The following is a 21,745-nucleotide window of genomic DNA, read 5'->3' as shown; positions in this document are numbered from 1 at the left end:
TGTCTATAATATTTTTCTAGGTAATAAAGTAAATTACAGACCAGTAAGTGTGATCCCATTTTATGCTAAACACATATACAGTGGCATGTTTGTATGTACACACACACAAACACTGAAGAGATGCATGTTAAACACTGAAAAGATACATGTTAAACTTTTAACAATGCTTACACAGGGGGTTTCTGGAGTAAGGTGATAAGAGAGGAGACTTTGATGTTTTATATTTTCATATAGTGTTTGAATTTTGGATTCTGTCAGCATAGCCTAGTTTCATAATTTAAAAACACCTATAAACATTTGGTAAAATAAAAATTATAAATGTGTGTGTGTGTGTATATATATATATATATATATATATATATATATATATATATATATATATCTGTGTATCTTTTAGAGAGGTTGGGAGTGTTTCAATACCATCATGTGTTTATGCTTTCTTATAAATTGAAGGACCATCAATGTGACCTCTACAACCAACTTAACTGGATGACTTTCTCACTGAAAAGGCAACAGCACTGATTTACTACTTCATATTAATGCATTTAGAGTCTCTCAGTAGGAGGTGTGTATTAACTTTTGTGCAGTTTCCATTGCAAATATCTCTTCACAAAACCACACTATCTTCAAAAGTTCAGAAGGAAAATCCCATGTTATTGACTTTGCAGCTTCATTTCTGAAATAAACTTCCTATTGTATTAAATAGGCACAAATACTGGTTATAAAAAATGTAAAAGCATTCTACAAAGAAGTTTCACGGGTAAGGAAAATGCCTGAAATGTTTCAAGTTGTCTGGTATGTCACTATTTGGAGCCAATAAAAAGTCATGATTAAGAACTGTATTTTGGTGACCCTGGTGCTGGGCAATAATAAAAATAATAATAATAGGTGTTGAGAGTTTGAAAGGGTCCAATATATAACACTCTGCCTGAATTCTGCCCAATTGAGAAATAAGGAAAGCAGAAGATATCACATGTACTAGGAATATAAGAGATAGTGGAGAATGTGGCAAGCAAAGGGCTTACTAATATTGAACCCCAGGATTAGCCTAACTTAATACACACCATTACCAGCACAGTTGGATGCCACAGGCTTTCTCTTATGGGTTCCTACCACTGTAAAAGTTAAGGGATAGAGGAGTAGGGAGGAACATACACTCTCTGAGGCAGGCCAGCTTCCAAGGAAATAGGGCAAGGAAAGGGGCTGTGCTTGTCTACCCTTCTAAATTTACCAGTCAGATTGAATCACTTCTCCCCACCTTCCAAAAAGAAAGGAGGGTGTTAGGAAGAGTTGGGAGGGTTAAACGTATAAAGCTTTTTCCACATGGAAAAAAAAATCCGGAGTGGAAAAAGAATTCCATGGGGCTATCCCAGTGATGAAAATATACTACATTTTTGCAAATAACATTGAAAATATGTGAAGGATTTGTATCTTCTTTGTAGTGAAAATTAAATTATATAGAGACTCAATCTCCAGACCAAATATTTATTTGGTGTGCCCTGACTGTGCTAGATGTGAGATTGATAGAAAAATGAACAAGAAGTAGAGGGAATTCCCAGTTGAGTGATGCATGTAACTATCATAGAATATGATTACAGAATTATAAACATATGCTCTATGAATACAGAGAAAGGAACAATACAGGAAGCCATCCATAATTTATTACATTAACTTATTCATTTATTTATTTAACACCTACTATATGCCAAGCTCTGTACCAATGTCTTAGAACATGAGTATACAATGGTAAACTGAGTAGACAAGATCTCTTTTCTTGTTGAGCACATGACAGAGACAGACACTAACAAAATAAATCATGTAAGTATGTGATTACAAAATGGAATCTGTGCTATAAAGGAAAAATATGTAGGATGTTATTTTAAAAAATAGTACAATTTAGATCACAGGGTAAGAGAGAGCTTCTTGAGGAAACATTTCAACCAAGATCTAAAAGATAGTATATGTTCCACCTAGGTAGGAGATAGGAAGGCAGAGGGGCTAACAGATCATTTGAAGAGAAAGAAACAGAGACAGAGGTCCTTAAATGTAAAAATCTTGAAGTTCTTGAGGGAGCAGAATGAAGAGGGGGTCACAGCTGAAAATAACACCAGGGAAGTGGTCAGAAGCCATATCCTGACAGGGCCATTCTAAGGACGTTAGATTTTATTATGTTCATTAGGAAGCCAGTGAATGACTTCAGTGACATGATTCAATTTACAATGGATTGACTGATCCAAGAGTACATGAACAGGGAGAAGAAGAGAGATTGTTACTGTGAGAGAGGTGGTAGCTAGAACTAGGATGTTAGCAATGGGGAGAGAGAATTGGAAGGATTCAAGAAATATTTTGCAGGCAAAAGCAACAAAACTTGGTAATGGATTAGGGTAGGGTGAGAATGACAATATTTGTAAATACATCAAAAATGCCCACTACATTTTAGATTTGACCCATAAAAACCCATAAAAAATGGCATGTGAGTTGAGCTTTAAAACTAAGTTTTATTTTAGTTCATGGAGAAGAAAATGGAGTGAAGTCCTGTGGCATGTTCAGAATTTCATAAACAGTATTCTGATGCACTAGTAGTATAGGATATTTGAAAAAAAATGCAGGAAGATAATGGAAAGACACAGATTATGAAGATCTCTTGGAATTTTCCCATCCAAGTACTAACCAGGCCCAACCCTGCTTAAGTTCTGAGATCAGACAATATTGGGCATGTTCAGGGTGGTTTGGCCTAGAAAAGACCTTTGAACTTCTGATAAAATTTTTATTTTTACTTTTTTGTTTATTTAATCAGGGCAACATCACTTCAGATCTATGTTTATATTAATCTGTTGGGAATTCAGGATTGGAGCTTCTGAAAGAGGGATTTGGGACAAACATTTGAAAATTGTCTATATCTGATAACTAAAACCATTAGAGCATATGAGGTAGCCCATAAAAAAGTACAAAGAAAGAAGATAATCAACCTTTAGGGAGACCTTGCATTTAAAAGACAGGTGTAAAAAATAAATAAATAAAAGACAGGGGTAAGGAGTCCAAGATGGTAGAGGAGTAGAAGACCTTAGTTTTGTCTGGTCCCAGGAATTCAGCTAGATAACAATAAATCATTAAATCATTCTCAACACCTGTGAACTCAACTGGAGTTCTTAGAAAAGAATTGCTGCAACTCTACAAATAGAAAAGTTACCACTTTCTGCAAGTCTTTTTAAATTTTCATTTGTAAGATATAACTGTAAAGTTATATTCTATCCTTTCATTGCATTTAATTTTATTTTTGTATATATATATATATATATATATATATATATATATATATATATATATATAAAAGCTTTTCTTTCTTTACAATTTTGGGATTCAGTTTCTTCTAACAAACAGATCAAAATAAACCCAGAATCTAGTGTATTGCTCTGTTCTGTTCACCTGTCTGCTTATATTCCTTCTTTTTTTTTGTCTTTGATTTTAATTTTTACAGCTACATTCTATCCTTTCATTGTATTTATTTATTTTTCATTTGTTTTTATTAAAGCTCTATTTGCCAACATATAGTATAACACCCAGTGCTCATCCTATCAAGTGCCTTTCTCAGTGCCTGACTCCCAGTTACCCCAACCCTCTGCCTACCTCTCCTTCCACAACCCTTTGTTCATTTCCCAGAGTTAGGAGTCTCTCATGGTTTGTCTCCCTCTCTAATTTTCATTGTATTAAATTTTATTTTTGTACATATATAAGTTTTTCTTTCTTTACAATTTTGTGATCTAGTTTTCTAGCAAACAGACCAAATACACACGATCCAGTGTATTGCTCTGTTCTGTTCACCTGTCTTATTATATACTCTCTTTTATTTTTTAAAATTTTATTTTATTTATTTATATTTTAAATTTTTATTTAATTATGATAGTCACACAGAGAGAGAGAGAGAGAGGCAGAGACACAGGCAGAGGGAGAAGCAGGCTCCATGCACTGGGAGCCCGACGTGGGACTCGATCCCGGGTCTCTAGGATCACGCCCTGGTCCAAAGGCAGGTGCCAAACCACTGCACTACCCAGGGATCCCCCTAAAAATTTTATTTAAAACAATTATTTATTTATTTTTTGCTTCAGGTTGCTTCTGATTTGTTTAGTGTATACTCCTCTGGGGTCATTGTTGCCATTTTAGTATTTTGTTCTCGTGTTCATCTATTCTTCTCTGGACAGAATGAAAGATGGAAAAACTTGCCTCAAAAAAAGAGAACAGGCAGTACTGACTGCTAGGGACCTAATCAGTATAGCTACAAGTAAGATGTCAGAACTAGAGTTCAGAAAAAATGATTATAAACATAATACCTGAGCTTGAAAATAAGTATAGAAGACACCAGGGAATCCCATTCTGGAGAAATAAAAGAACTAAAATCTAATCAAATTGAAATTTTAAAAAGTCTATTAATGAGATGCAATAGGAAACAGAGGCTCTAACTGCTAGGATAAATGAGGCAGAAGAGAGAATTAGTAATATAGAAGGCAAAATTATGGAGAATAAAAACCTGAGAAAAAAAGATAAACAACTGCTGAGTCATGAGGGGTGGAATTCGAGAGATAAGTGAAACCATAAAGCAAAACAATATTTGAATGATTGGGATCCGAGAAGAAGAGGAAAGAGAGAGGGGGGCAGATGGTATATTGGAACAAATTATAGCAGAGAACTTCCCTAACTTAAGAAAGGAAACAGGCATTCAAGTTCAGGAGGTACAGAGAACTCCCCTCAAAAATCAATAAAAATAGGTCAACACCTCAACATATAATAGTGAAATGTGCAAATTTCAGAGACAAAGAGAAAAAATTCTGAAATTAGTTCTCATAAGAAGTCTGTAATCTACAAGGGTAGAAACATTAGACTGGCAGCAGACCTACCACAGAGACCTGGAAGGTCAGAAAGGACTGGCATGATATAGTCAGGGTGCTAAATGAGAAAAATATGCATCCAAGAATATTTTATCCAGCAAGGCTGTCATTCAAAATAGAAGGAGAGATAAAAACTTCCAGGACAAACAGAAACTAAAAGAATTTGTGATCACTAAACCAGTCCTTCAAGAAATGCTATAGGGGAAGCTTTAAGTGAAGAGAGATTCCCAAAGTAACATAAACCAGAAAGGAACAGAGACGATATACAGAAACAGTGACTTTATGGATAATACAATGGCACTAAATTCATATCTTTCAATAGTTACTCTGAGTGTAAATGGGCTAAAACCCCAATCAAAAGATAAAGAGTATTAGATAGGATAAAAAAGAAAGTCCCATTGATACGCTGTCTGCAAGAGACTCATTTTAGACCCAAAGACACCTCAAGATTGCAAGTGAGGTGGTGGAAAACCATTCATCATGCTAATAGACATCAAAAGAAAGCTGAGTTAGCAATACTTATATCAGGCAAATTAGATTTCAAACCAAAGACTATAAGAGATGAGGAAGGACACTAAATCATAATTAAAGGGTTATATCATAATCCAACAAGAAAATCTAACAACTGTAAATATTTATGCCCCTGACATGGGAACAGCCAATTATAAAAACCAATTAATAACAAAATTAAAGAAATACATTGATAATAATACAATAATAGGAGCAGACTTTAACACCACACTCACTGCAATAGACATATTATCTAAGCAGAAGATCAATAAGGAAACAAGGACCTTTCATGACATACTGGACCAGATGGATTTCATAGATATATTCAGAGCATTTCATCCTAAAGCAACAGAATATACAGTCTTCTCAAGTGCACATGGTATTCTCCAGAATAGAATCACACACTGGGTCACAAATCAGGTCTCAACTAGTACCAAAAAACTGGGATCATTCCTGCACATTTTCAAATGATAATGCTTTGAAACCTGAACTCAATCATAAGAGGAAATTTGGAAAGAACTCAAATACATGGATATTAAAGAGTATCCTACTAGAGAATGAATGGATCAACCAGGAAATTAAAGAAAAATTAAAGTAATTCATGAAAACAAATGAAAATAAAACACAGCTTTTCAAAACCTTTGGGATACAGCAAAGGTGGTCCTAAGAGGGAAGAATATAGCAATACAAGCCTTTCTCAAGAAACAAGAAAAATCTCAAATACACAAGCTAATGTTACACCTAAAGGAGCTGGAGAAATAACAGCAAATAAAGCCTAAATCCAGCAAGAGAAGAGAATTAATAAAGATTAGAGCAGAAACCAATGAAATAGAAACCAAAAGAACAGTAGAACAGATCAAACACACTAGGAGCTATTTCTTTGGAAGAATTAATAAGATCAATAAACCCCTGGCCAGACTTATCAAAAAGAAAAGAGAAAGGAACCAGATAAACAAAATCATGAATGAAAGAGATCACAATCAACATGGAGGAAATAAGAACAATTATAATAACATATTATGAGTAACTATATGCTAACAAAGTAGGTAATCTGGAAGAAATGGATGCATTCCTAGAGACTTATAAACCACCAAAACAGAAAGAGGAAGAAACAGAAAACCTGAACAGACCGATAAGCAGCAAGGAAATTGAAGCAGTAATCAAAAATCTCCCAACAAACAAAATTCCAGGGCCAGATGGCTTCCCAGAGGAATTCTACCAAACATTTAAGAAGAACTAATACCTATTCTTCTGAAGTTGTTTCAAAAAATAGAAATGAAAGGATAATTTCCAAACTTGTTCTGTGAGTCCAGCCTTACTTTGATCCAAAAACTAGACAAAGTCCCCACCAAAAAGGAGAATTACAGATCAATAACCTTGAGGAACATGGATGCCAAAATTCTCACAGATACTAGCCAATAGGATCCAAAAGTACATTAAAAGGATTATTAGCCATGACCAAGTAGGATTTATTCCTGGGCTGCAAGGGTGGTTCAACATTTGCAAATCAATGTGATACACTACATTAATAAAAGAAAGGAAAAGAACCATATGATCCTCTCAATAGATGCAGAAAAAGCATTTGACAAAGTACAGCATCCTTTCTTGATTAGAACTCTTCACAGTGTAGGGACAGAGGGAACATACTTCAATATCATAAAAGCCATATATGAAAAGCCCACAGAGAATATCATTCTCAATGGGGAAAAACTGACAGCTTTTCCTTTAAGGTCAGGAACATGGCAGGGATGTTCAGTATCACCATTGTTCTTCAACATAGTAGTAGAAGTCTTAGCCTCAGCAATCAGACAACAAAATGAAATAAAAGGCATTCAAATCAGCAAAGAAGTCAAACTCTCACTCTACACAGTTGACATGATACTCTATGTGGAAAATCCAAAAGACCCCACTCCAAAATTGTTAGAACTCATATAGGAATTCAGTGGCAGGATATAAAATCAATGCACAGAAATAAGTTGTATTTCTATACACTAATAATGAGACAGAAGAAAGAGAAATTAGGGAGTCGATCCCATTACAATTGTACCAAAAGCCATAAGATACCTAGAAATAAACCTAATCAAAGAGGCAAAGGATCTGTACTCAGAAAACCACAGAACACTCATGAAAGAAATTGAGGAAGACACAAAGAAATGGAAAAATGTTCCATGCTTAAGGATTGGAAAAACAAATATTGTTAAAATGTCTATAGTCCCTAGAGCAATCTATACATTCAATGCAATCCCTATCAAAATACCAACAACTTTTTTTTCACAGAGCTGGAATAATCCTAACATTTCTATGGAAACAGAAAAAGACCTCAAGTAGACAAAAGAATGCTAAAAAAGAAAACCAAAGCTGGTGGCATCACAATTCTGGACTTCAAGCTCTATTACAAAGCTGTAATCTTCAAGACAGTATGGTACTGGCACCAAAACAGATACATGTATCAATGGAACAGAACAGAGTACCCAGAAATGGACCCTCAACTCTATGGTCAGCTAATCTTTGAAAAGTAGGAAAGAATATTGAGTGGAAAAAAAGACAGTCTCCTCCACAAATGGTGTGGGGAAAATTGGACAGCCACATGCAGAAGAATGAAACTGGATCATTTTCTTATACCATATTTGGGTCATCTTAATACATGCTAAGGCAGTTAACTTGTTTAAAATATTGCTATGACTAAAACTTAAATTGAAGGTTGGGTTAATTCATAGGAGGCTCCCAGAAGGTTGTATAACTATGATCTATTTTTTTCATATAGTTCAGGGAGGATAGAAATAATAAACCTCAGGTTCTTGAAAGGCAGGTAATAGACCCAAAATATATGAAAGACCTAAATGTGAGAAAGGAATCCTTCAAAATCCTAGAGGAGAACACAGGCAGCAACCAATTTATCAAACTCAACACTCAAAGAACAAAAGTCCAATTAAGAAATGGACAGATGACATGAACGGCAAAAGAAGCCATACAAATGGCCAACAGACACATGAAAAAATGTTCAATATCACTCGGCATCAGGGAAATACAAATCAAAACCACAAAAAGATGCCATCTTACACCAGTCAGAATGGCTAAAATTAACAAGTCAGGAAATAACACATTGGTAAGGATGCAGAAAAGGGGGAGTCTTCTTACACTGTTGGTGAAGATGCAAGCTGATGCAGGCACTCTGGAAAACAGGATAGAGGTTCCTTACAAAGTTGAGAATAGAGTTACCCTACAACCCAGCAATTGCACTATTAAGGATTTACCCCAAAGATACAATGAAGTGATCCGAAGGCACACCTGCACCCCAATATTCATAGCAGCAATGTCCACAATAGTCAAACTATGGAAAGAGCCACAATGTCAACCGACAGTGAATGGATAAAGAAAATGTGGTATATATATAATGGAATACTACTTAGCCATCAAAAAAGGAAATCTTGCCATTTGCAGTGATGTGAATGGAACTAGAAGGTATTATGCTAAGTGAAACAAGTCAGAGAAAGACAATTACCATACGCTCTCACTCATATGTGGAATTTAAGAAACAAATGAGGATCATAGGGGAAGAGAGGAAAATATAAAACAAGATGAAATCAGAGAAGGAAACAACCATAAGAGACTCTGAACTCTAGGAAACAAATTGAGGGGTTCTGGAAGGGAAGGGTGTTGAAGGATGTGATAACTGGGTATCTGGGTGATGGACATTAAGGAAGGCACTTAATATAATTAGCACTGCGCATTATGTAAGACTGATGAATCATTGAACTCTACCGCTGAAATTAATAATACATTATATGTTAATTAATTAAATTTAAATTTTAAAAAAGGTGGAAGAAAAAATGAGAAGTCTGCAAGTCATGAAATGCTCATGGATAATATGAAATAAAAATGCAATCATAAATAATTATATAATTTAATTATATCTAATTATATAGCATTTACTATGTTCCAAGCACTGTTCTAAGGGCTTTATATATTTTAAGTCGTTTAATTTTTACTATACCCTTGTGAGGTAGGTACTATTGTGAACCTCCATTGACAGATGTACAGACTGAGGCATAGACAAGTTAAATTGCTTGTCCAAGGTTACTAACTACTAAATTAGCAGAGCAGGGTTTCAAGGGGTTTATAATCTTAACTTCTATGCTTACTGCCTCTCAAGAACCTGATGTTTATTATTTCTCTCCTCCCTGAACTATATGAAAAAAACTAGATCAGTCATAGTTATACAACTTTCTGGGAGCTTCTTATGAATTAATTCAATCTTTGACTAAAGTGTTAATCATAGCAATATTCTACAAGTTAGCTGTGTTAACATGTTAAGTAATGATCCCATACTCTTTGAAATAGAATCTTTTAAATAAATAAACATCTTGGTATTTATAAATAGGAAAAGATTACCTAAAGCAGAGACTATTAAACCACTGTGAATGTAAGTACTGGTTCTCTACATTAATGGATGGCATCAAGATAGAGTCCAACAAATAATCTGAACATGACAGATTAACTTAAAAAAAAAAAAGACCATAATCATTATGAAAGAATTCCAATAATATAGACAGAATAAAATATGCATAGAATTTTCTAATTATTAAAAGTAGGAACAATAAGCTCAGTGAAATAAACTAATATTAATTTTTTGTAATTGCTTTCTTACTGGTTAAACTTTAATAAAAATAGATGTACAATTATAATAACCTTAAAATAAAACTGGTTCTCAACTGGGGACAATTTTGCGCACCCCTCTCTTCCCAGGGGACATTTGGCAAAGTCTGGAGACATTTTTGGTTGTCAAAGCTGGGGGTGGTAGGTGCTACTGGCATCTAGTAGGTAGAGGCCAGAGATGATGCTAAACGTCTTAAATTGCATAGGACTGCTCTCTTGCAACCAAGAATAACCTGTACCAAAATGTCAAAGTGCCAAGTTTGAGAACTCTGCTATAAAATGGCACATATACCAATAGCAGTTAAACCTGAACATTTAAGAAAAAGGCAACAGATTTCAGTATACATTTGAACACACAGACAGAAAAGAACATTTCAAAACTTAAGGATAAAACCAATATAATTTTGGCCTTCATGATGTTGAATAAATGTCACATTGTTTCTTGCCATCATTAGTTTCTTGTTATTGCACTAATTATAAGGCTTATGGCCCTATTTCCAAAAGTCTTTATACTTTGACGTGGTTCTTTATACTTGAAATAACGTCTATGGAACATATCAGTTAGCAAACTAATTTACACATACTAAATAATTTAACGTGGGAACTGGCAAAATACTGGCATTTTATTTGGCATCTGCTAAAATGCAAAAAATGGACAATGTATCTAAACTACTGTTTCTTTCTATTCAAATTTCCTCTGTCACCATCTGTGAAGGAAAAAAACACTCTATAACAGACTTTGTGTGTTTAATTTTAACCCAGGGCAAATTTTTATGACTGAGTGATAAACCCACAAAACTGGAGTTCACATCGGAAGCCCTTACACTACTAACCATAATGATACCAGTGGGCATTATCATTTTTAAAAGTGTAAAAAAATCAATGAGCAGATTGTCATTACAGAAACTCATTCTGCATCACACATATCACCCAAGAGATTGATATTTCATGCTTATAAAACTTAACATAAAATTAAATTGCAAATATTTTCTCACAATCTACTAAAATTATGGCCTAAGGCAATATACTGCTAATATGAAGCATTTGTTCAGCTCTAGTGGACATATTTCTATATGATTTATGTAAGAGAAGGCTTCATTTGCTTCTCATAGATTCAGTAATGAGGGTTCTTTCCTTATATTTAGCCTAGAAAGTGTATGAACTTCTTAGAAATTAAGCCAGCAAATATAGCATTGAATTATTAATAAATAATAGTAAAATTAACTATGTGTGTGTGACTATGCTGTTTCGAACATCAGCCATTCTTTCATTATCCAAATACATAAAGAGCAGGTCAATATTCTATACAGAAAATACATTTCATTCTCTCAGCACAAAAAGTAATAGATTTCAAGTAAAATAGTAGATTGTGATTCTTTTTCCCTGAAATCTAGAAAGATAAAAAAGAATTTCAATCATTAAAAAAAAAGTTAGGAATAACAGAAAGGAGAGTTGTGAAACCAATACTCTGTCTCAATCTCTTGAGATGTGAGGAACACTGAGTCCATGAGGTAAAACAAAAGATAAAATTGATTTCAGTATTATCAACCCCATGCATTGTGAAACTTACACGTAGCACTTTCTAGGTAGTGAAGCATTTTCTCATTAGCATATTTTGTAATGTACATAGAAGGAATTAATGTCTTTATCTGGAACTTAAAAAAAATCACCTCACATTTAGCTTCATGCTGAAATCTGTTTGACAACTTGAAAAATTACCAGATTTTATACAAAAATATAGTAGGAAATACTTACCTTAAGCATTCTGCATCACTTTGAGGCTTTTCATTGATTTTTACTTTTTCTGCCTCTAGGTATTTGGTAGTACAAATGGCTTCATTCTTTTTATCTTCAAAAACTAAACAATTAAAAAAGTGCTTACAATCTTTAAAAAAATAAACATAAGAGCTAATTAACTTTACTCATTCATAAGAACAATACTCTAATTTTTGATGCTTCATGTAAAATGCCTGCACTCATGATTTTTATTTTTCTACTTTAATATAGCAATTAAAGGCACAAAAAAGATTTTGACAAAATTTATGACATTAAAAATACCAGATCTAATTCTGTTCATTTTAGTGTTTTATCTATCTCTGTTTTTTTTTTTAAAGATTTTATTTATTCACTTGACAGAAAGATAGTGGGAGCATGAGCACATGCACCCACAGGAAGGGGGAGCAGCTGGCAGAGGGAAAGGGAGAAGCAGACACCTCACTGAGCAAGGAGCCTGATGCCTACTCCATACCAGAATCCTGGGATTCTGACCTGAGCTGAAGGCAGATGCTTAACCAACTGAGCCACCCAGGTGCCCTCCCATTCCTGTTTTACACCAATAATAACACTATATCCCAATAGGTTAGTACAGTTTGAAATAATAATATGATCCTGTTATGTGTATATAATTATATTCATCAGCAAAGTAAACTAGCTCATAAAGATAATACCTTTAAGTTTTCTCTGCACAGTAAGTAATTCTTGTTCTAATTCACTCTTTTGTTTTTGAAGTTCACTTAACTGGCCACTATCATGTTCCATTGACTTCATTTCTAGAAACAAATAGACAAAAAACCCCACATTTTAACCATTTAGGCTTTGCCTTAAATATGTCAGCAATTATTAACTTTTTTGTGTCTGTAATCAAAATTTAAGCAGCACGTGGTCAATTTTAAACTGACAAGAACAGATACTATACTTGATCTTAACCAAAAGGCCAAGAAGCAATTCATATGGTCAATTTTAAGCTCCAACAGGCTTCCCTTGGCCATCTAGAAACTGTCTCTAATGAACGGACCAGGGTTCATTAAACAACAATGGGGTACAAAAGAATGAGTTAATTGATGGTTAGACTACCAAGAGAGAATTCAAAATAATGTAACATCACCAAGTAAAACAAGCTTCCCAATGAGATAATAAGAAAACTATCATTCATAAGTAAAACATATTTAAAATATTTCATAGTACTCAACATATGGCTACAATTCTTCCATAACACTGCTAATATTGCTGCTTCTACCTAGAATATCTTTCCTCTCTTTATCCCCACAACAAACTCTAATTCGTCCTTTAAAGGTCATCTACTAATTTTTCAAAGGTAAACAATAAATTAGAACACAAAATTTATAATACACATTAAATAACTAGCTAACTTCCTTAAATTTACAAAGAGCTCATATAAATCAGTAAGAACAAAAATGTAGGAAGATGAACAAAGAATATGAATAGATTAGTAACAGGAAAATAAAAAGAAATTTAAGTGATCAATAAATTCAGAGAAGTAAATTCAACATCATGCAAAATCAAAGAAATATAAATTATATCAACATAACAATAATGTTTTTGCTTGTCAGATGGGCCAAGGTTAAAGTCAGTGATAATGCCCAGATTGTTAGTAGTTTAGGATATTAATTTAGGAAAGCAAGTTCTCTCCTATCGGTTGGTAGGTAAATTGATTAATTCAGTGCTTTAAGGAGTATAATTTGGCATTAATTCTTTCGATATTTTTGTTGACCTAGCAGTTTCATTAGATTTTACCACGGAAATATAGTCACAAAAGTATAAGGAGATATATATTCGGATAATTAGAGGCCCCTATTGATGGTCATGTAGGTTGTTTCTGATTTTTATTTTGTTTTGTTTTCTTCTGAAATCACCACCAGTCCCTCCACCTGTGAACCATTTCCTATCTTCTCTGGGAACTTTACTTCTCTCTGGAATTTTCAACTCTACTTCTCCATGGGCTCCAACCCATCAGTATTTAATATGTTCAAAAATCTCCCATCTAAGAAACAGAAATGCAAAAAGGACAACACATTCCCCACTAAAAGTCTTCCCCTGACCTCATATTCCCTTGGGTTACTGGACTTTCCCATCCAGAGAAACTTTGTTTCAAGGGCTTCTGGGCACTAATGATCACCATTTCCTCTGCTCCCGCTGCTCAACCCATTACAACATGGCCTCTGTCTTCCTCTCTTCTTATCCCCATCTGTTCCTTCCCCTAAAGATCACCAGAGACCTCTCATGGCTGCGTCTTAGTATTTATGGTTGACAGTTTGGCAACATTTAACTTGCGCTGATCACTCCCTCCAACACGGTGGTGGTCTCCAAGGTGATCTCCATTTCACACAGGTGATCTCCTGCCTACCTTTTACATTCTTCCCTGGCCCTTTTCTTCTTCTTCCTTTGAAACTCCTGGTGTTCCTCAGGGTTCTATTATTTTCTTTCAATACATTTTTCCTGGGTGACTCCCAAATTTAACAGTTTCAGCCCAAATCTCCCTCAGCGCTCTTGACTTACTGATATTTACACTCAGATTTGTCATGTGGCTAATTCCTACCACCCTTAAGTCTGAAGGTCACTTGCTTGGGGAGATCTTCCCTAACTCCTAGTCCAGGTTAAGTTCTCTTATTATATGTTCTCACCTCATTTTACACATCTCCTTTTGAAGCGGTCATTGATTCATAACTCTCTCTCTCTCATACTATTGGAGACAGAGCATTAAACTAAACAAAGTCCTGCCATTACAGAGTTTAAAGTTTCATATGTAAATGTTATGATATACGTAGAGATGGGCTTTGTGAAAGTACAAAGACCAATAGTACCAGGACCATGGAAGTAAATCTATTAAAATAAATGCATATTTCTGGAAGAAAGGATACAAAACAGAGGGCTACAACAGTATTTGTGGTATCAAGGACTTTTTTCCTTATCACTTGTTTTAGAGGAATCATTTACATAAAGTACATCCACTTATAGCATATAATTCTTTGAATTTTGGCTGTCATATACACTCATGAAACCATCACCACAATCAAGAAACCATATATTTCTACCAATCCTGAAAAGTTCCTCTACTTTTTTTGCAATTTATTCATTCTGGTCCAGGCAACCACTGATCAGCTTGTTGTTACTTGCCTGCTTGTTGTCACATACACTTTGTATTGTATATAATATGTGTTCTTTTGTGTCTAGCTTCTTTTACTTATCATATCATTTTGAGATGCATCCATGTTGTGTGTGAGTAGATTTGTTATTTTTTATCTCTGAGTATTCCACTGCATGGGTACACCAATTTTGTTTACCCATTTACCTCTTAATAGACATTTATGTTCTGTTCCGTTTTTGGCTACTGTGAATAAAGTTACTAAAAACTTAGTGTGGATGTATATTTCAGTTCTCTGGTATATCTAGTTGTAGAATGGCTGGGTCACCTAGCAAATGTATGTTTAATGTTTTAAGAAACTGAAAAACAATTTCCAAAGTTGTTGTACCATTTATTTTACATTCCCATCATACCTTAAGAATTTCAGACGCTCCACTTTATTGCCAACACTTGATACGACCAGTCTTTTTAATTAAATGCATGTATAGTGATATAACATTGTGGTTTTAATTTGTATTTTCCTGATGACTAGAGATACTGAGTATCTTTTCATATGTTCATTGGTCATTAGTGTATGCCCTTGTGAAGTTCAAATCTTTTCCCCCTTTTTAAAAATTTTTTTAAAGATTATTTATTTATTTATTTATTTATTTATTTATTTATTTATGACAGACACATAGAGAGAGAGGCAGAGACACAGGCAGAGGGAGAAGCAGGCTCCATGCAGGGAGCCCAACATGGGACTCGATCCTAGGTCTCCAGGATCACACCCCTGAAGGTGGCACTAAACCTCTGGGCCACCCGGGCTGTCCTTTTCCCCCTTTTAGAGTAAGTTTTGTTGCCTTATTATTAAGTTGTAAGAGTTCATTATAGTCTAGGTAAGAGTACACCAGCAGATATATGCATGGCAAATATTTTCTCCAAGTTGTGGTTTGTCTTTTGATTTTCTTAATAGTTTTTAAAATTTATTTTAAATCCAATGTATTTTTTTTTTTTTACTTTTATGGTTCATGTTTCTGTGTCCCATCTAAGAAATCATTGTGTATCCAAACCAAGATAGCAAATATTTCTTATTATGTTTTCTTCTAGGAGTTCCATGATGTTAGCTTTTATGTTTACATGTATGTCCATTCTGAGTTAATATTTAATATGGTGTGAAGTAAGATTTAGGAATCATTGTTTTGCAATGGATGTCCAATTGTTTTAGCACCATTTACTGAAAAGAATTTCCTTTCCTCACTGAATTGTCTTGTTACTGTTGTTGATAATCAATTGACTTTACATGAGTAAGGCTATTTCTGGACTCTTTCATTTGAATGGTACCTATCTGCCTATTTTTAAGCCAGTGACACGTTATCTTGATTACTATAGCTTTTTAGCAAAATTTGAAATCAGGGAGTATAAATCCCTAAATTTTGTTCTTTTAAAAAATTGTTTTGGCTGTTCTAAGTGATTTACATTTCCAGACGAATATTAGAATCAGCTTGTTATGGCTTAATAAAACTTAGTAGGATTTTTACTGAGATTCTGTTAAACCTATGATTTGAAGAGAACTGATCTTCTAACAAAACTGAATTTTCTAATCATGAACTTGGTACATCTATTTATGTAAGGTTTTCCTTGATTTCTCTCAGTAATTCTCCGTAGTTTGTGGTGTAGAAGTCCATTAGTCTTTTGCTAAATTTGTTTCTATTTTTTTTGATGCTGTTTAAATGGTATTTTTATTCCACTTTTCTATTGTTTGCTGTTAATATATAAAAATTCAACTGTTGTTTTTTTGTGTGGGGTGGGGAGAGAAGGAGAGAGAGAGTGGAGAGGGGTGTAAGGGAAAGGGAAAAAGAGAATCTTAAGCAAGCTTCACTCCCAGTGTGGAACCTGATTTCATGACCCTGAGATCAGGATCTGAGTCAAAATCAAGTTGGAGGCTTAACCAACTGAGCCATCCAGGTGCCCCTCAACTGATTTTTAAATATATACATTGTATTCTATAATCTTACTATATTGAATTAATTTTAGTAATTGTTTTATAAATTCCTTATAATTTTCTATGTAAATTACCATGTAACCTGTAAATAGAGGCAAATTTATTTTGTCTCCTTGAAATGTTTAAAATGACTAGGACATCCAGAGTTGTATTGAATGGAAGTGGTAAGAATGGGCATCCTTGGCTTATTCTCAATCCTTTTGGGGAATGCATTTAATATGTTACCATTACATATGATATTGCTATTCAATATTTCACCATTAAGTGTAATATTAGCTGTAAGCTTTTCAAACAGGTTCTTATCTGGTTTCTTATCCCCTCTATTCCTGGTTTCCTGAAAGTCACATAGGGCTGTTTAGATCCATTTGCCAGTCTCTTTTTCCAGTCCTTTATGTTATAGCTGTCATATATGCATACGGTATACATGTATACAAACTGCTTCTGCATACATTATAAATTCCACAAGACAATATATTATTTGCTTAAATTGTCACATGTAGTTTTTAAAGTTAAAAAAAGAGGTATTTATAATTATCTATATATTTGCCATTTCTGTTTAATTCATTCAGCATGATCTGAGTTTCTGTTATCATTTTTGCTTCTATTTTGAGGACTTCTTTAGCATTTCTTGTCATTCAGGCATGATGGCAATGGATTCCCTTAATTTTTATTTATCTGAAAATGTCTTTAATTTTAACTTCATTTTTTTAAGGATATTTTCACTAGATATAGAAAAATTTTCTTTCAACACTTCCAAGATGTTATTCCACGGTCTTCTTGACTTTATCATTTCTAGTGACAAGTACATAATCATTAGAGTTACTGTTCCCCGTTTTCAAAGTTTTCTCTTTCTCTTTGGTTTTTTTAACAGTTTGACTATTATTGAATAGCTAGGCATAGATCTATTTGAACGTATCTTATTTGGGTTTGCTGAACTTCTTGAATCTTCAAATTAATGTCTTTTCAAAAATTTAAGAAATTTTCTGCCATGATTTCTTCAAATATATTTTGACAATTCTCTTTCCTTTCCTTCAGAGATTCCAATTACTTGAATGTTAGACCTTTTAAAATTGTCCCATAGGTCCCTACATTTCTAATTTTTTGTTTCATTTTAACTTTTCTTTTTCAGATTGGACAATTTCTATCAATCTATCTTCATGTTCACTGGCTTTTCTATCAGTTCCATTCTGCTATCAAGCTTATTCAGTGACATTTTTATTTAAGATAATGGATTTTTCAGTTCTAATGTTTTCTTTTTTTACGTTTTCTATTTCTCCACTGAGATGACCTATCTTTTCATCTGTTGCAAGTGCATTTTCCTTATCTCACTGAGCATAGCTCAAGAATAGCTGCTATAAAGTATTTGATAATTCCAATATTCTAGATCATTAGGGGTTTGGCATCTCATGGTTTTCTTTGACACTAAGTCACATTTCACTGATTCTTCAGAGGTCAAATAATTTTGGATTGCATCCTGAACCTTGTGAGAATATCATGTTGTGGAGACTTTGGATTTTTTTGATAATAGAATTCTAATGAGTGCTAAGTGGTATCTCATTATGGTTTTGATTTCCATTTCTCTAATGACTAGCATCTTTTCATATGCTTAATGACCATACCTTTGGGGAAATGTTTGTTCAAGTCCTTTGCCAACTTTTTAATTGAGTTGTTTATTTATTGGCTTTGAGTTATAATTCTTCATATATTCTGCACATTAGGAGCACCTGGCTGGCTCAGTTGGTAGAGCATATGACTCTTGACCTCAGGTTTGTGAGTTCAAGCCCTACTGGTTTAAAAATATTCTGGATATTAATCCTTTATCAAAGATAAGATTTGCAAATATTTTCTTCCATAAAAAACACAACTCATTCTTTTTTGTGATATACAGAAGATCTTAGTTTTAATGATATACAATTGGTCTACTTTTTCTTTTGTTGTCTGTTTTTGGTATCCAAGAAATCACATCTAAACTCAACATGATGAAATGTTTCCTGTATGATTTCTTGTAAGAGCTTTGTTGTTTTACTTCTTAAGACTTTCATCCATTTTTAGCTAATCTTTGTATATTGTGTAAGGTCAGGGCCCAACTTCATTCTTTAGTATGTGGTATTCAGTTTTCCCTGCTTCATTTGTTGAAAAGACTGTCCTTTCCCATTGAATAGTCTTGGGACGCTTATAAAAAAAAATCATCTGACCATATACAAAAGGGTTTATATTTGAGCTCTCTGTTCTATCCTGTTTTTCTATATGTCTGTCCTTATCCTAAGACCACACTGTTTAATTACTGCAGCATTTTAGTAAGTTTTGAAATCAAGAAGTGTGAGTCCTCCAACTTTGTTCCACTTTTTCAAGATGGTTTTGGCTCTTTGGGATCCTTTAGGATTTCATATGAACTTTAGGATGGGTCTTTCAGTGCATGAAAAAATGCTGTTGGGATTTTGACAGGGATTACATTGAATCCATACATCATTTTGGGGTAATAATATCATCTTAACAGTACTAAATTTTCCAATCCATGAACATGGAATGTCTTTCCACTTATCTGAGTATTCCTTAATTTCTTTGAGTAATGTTTTATAGAGTTTTCAATGTACAAGTCTTTTACCTCCTCGGGTAAATTTATTCCTAAGTATTCTTTTTGATACTATTGTAAGTGGAATTTAATTTTTTTTTCCTTTTTGGATCACTTATTGCTCATACATAGAAATGCAACTTATTTTTGTGTGTTGATTTTGTATATTGCAACTCTGCTATGTTTATTTATTAGTTCTAGCATTTTTTTTGTGGTATCCTTAGGTGTTCTATATATAAGAGTATATCATATGGGCACAGAGATAATTCTACTTTTTCCTTTCCAATTTAGATGTCTTTATTTCTTTTTCTTGCCTAATTGATTTGGCTAAAATTTCTAACACTATGTGAATAGAAGTGGAAATATCCGTGACTTTTTTTTATAGAAAGTTAGTTACAGAGTATGTACCCATTTAACTTTGTATTCTAACTTGTTATTGAAAATACACATCAATATCACCTAAGGACAAAAAAGTTATGTTCCCTACCCGTCCCACAGAGATTCTGATTCAATAGGTCTTGAATGAGACTCAAGCATTCAATATTTTTTGAAGCTTTCCAGATGCGTGCCTCTGTCCTACACTGTCTACTCTAAGTAATTTATCTATGATAACCTTATTTCCATCATCTATAAAAAGAAACTAAAAATATAATTCCCATATTTTTGAGGGCTTAATTATGTGGCAGGCAGCATTCTATGTGCTTCAATATTATTTCATTGAATTCTCACAACAACCTTTGTTAAGGTCATTACTATTAACCCCTTTCTTTACAGATGGGGAAACTGGGCCAAAGAAAAGTCAAGCAACTTGCCCCAAATCACATAACTACCAAATGGTAAAATTAAGATTTAAATGAAATTAACATGACATTAGCATTTATAGTCTTTAGGATAGTGGTTGTTATATACTATAAGCCTGATAAATATTACTTAAAAGTTGTCATATGCAAAGCAAAACAATAAATTATTCATACTGATAGCTCCAAGTCAAAAAGTTAAATGCGTTTATTATTCTCCATTTACTAAAGGCATCAAAGTAATAAACAGTACATTTTAGAAAGGCTTCCATTAAAAACTAATTATCCATTTAATATCATTTATATTTTCATTCTCTACTTCCTTGACTCCCATTGATTCCAATCTATTACTACCAGTCTTCTACTGCTCTACTCTATGCTACTGCACTTGACATCTTCTGATTGTCAAATTAATAACCTATTTTGATTTCCACTAATTTAAGAAAAACATATTTTGCTTTTGGTTTCTAAAATATTACTATTACTTTCTGCTGGTTCTCCTCTTGCCTTCTTTGAATGCTTTGTCCCATTCTTTTTCTTTCTTTCCTTAAATGTTTCTGGCTTTGGTCTTTGTTCCTTATCTGTGTCCCCCCAATATGTTTTCTCAGAATGATATCACCGACTCCTCTGGATTCAGTTCCAAACTTAATGGTCTAGCTCTGATTTCTTTTACCAGCTTCACAAACAACTCTTCCCCTGCCACCTGGGAATTCCCCTCTGTGTATTTCATAGACATCTCCCGGCCTAAAAATACCTGAAACAAAAAACTTATTTTGTCCAGAAAAGGCTATATAGTTCCTACAGGCTTCTCTATCTCTGCTCTTCCTCCTGGTACCACATTCTACCCAAACTCTGATGTTTGAAAACTATAATTCATCCTTAACTTTCTCTATTTTTGTTCACATTAAAAAGTGATGAAGTCCTGTTATTATTTCTAAACATTTCTTTAATTCAACTTCTATTTGGCAATGTCTTTAATTCAGGATCTTATCACAGATTACAATAACCTACATGCTAGGGTTCCTGAAATGAAATTCTCCCCACCCCACTGTGTAACCTTGTTTTCTAGTTTAAATTACATTGATGGTAAATGAGGTACATCCCACCAGTCCTACCCCTAATATGGCTTCTATCACACTGTACTATAAATATCTGCTTACATATTTGATTCTTCCACTTTTTAGTTTTATAGCCCAAAGACCTAGAGCAATGCCTATCACATAAGAGAAGGAGCAATAGATATTTGTTATTGAATGAATGACTAAAATGCTCATGTCACACCTACGTCTAAAGAACTTGAGATTGTTCACAATAAAAGATACATTTCCATTAGGTTAATTAAGAGAAAGGTAAAAGAATAGCTATGCAATAACCCAATTTACTTATGAAAAAGTTAAATTTCTGGAACATCCATTGATTCAAATAAGTTATTTTCATTAATGATACAAAAATGAGGTGGTA

The 21,745-nt window shown here is 33.7% G+C and overlaps 1 protein-coding gene and 1 pseudogene across 1 annotated transcript in view; both read right to left on the bottom strand.

Moving 5' to 3' along the window:
• Window positions 1–21,745, bottom strand: part of CCDC172 (coiled-coil domain containing 172) — a 55,929-nt gene that overhangs the window by 9,860 nt on the left and 24,324 nt on the right. Inside the window, exons 5-6 of the mRNA XM_025995929.2 lie at window positions 12,497–12,598; window positions 11,805–11,907 (exon numbers count right to left, since the gene is read on the bottom strand). Coding sequence (XP_025851714.1) covers window positions 11,805–11,907; window positions 12,497–12,598 — 205 coding nt within the window. The remainder of the gene's footprint in view (window positions 1–11,804; window positions 11,908–12,496; window positions 12,599–21,745) is intronic.
• LOC112918243 (U2 spliceosomal RNA) lies at window positions 12,653–12,774 on the bottom strand (annotated as a pseudogene).

Source organism: Vulpes vulpes, chromosome 15, assembly GCF_048418805.1.
Source record: "Vulpes vulpes isolate BD-2025 chromosome 15, VulVul3, whole genome shotgun sequence".
NCBI classification, from domain to species: Eukaryota; Metazoa; Chordata; class Mammalia; order Carnivora; family Canidae; genus Vulpes; species Vulpes vulpes.
The sequence above is the reverse complement of the archived record's forward strand: the minus strand, read 5'-3'. Positions and strand labels throughout refer to the sequence as shown.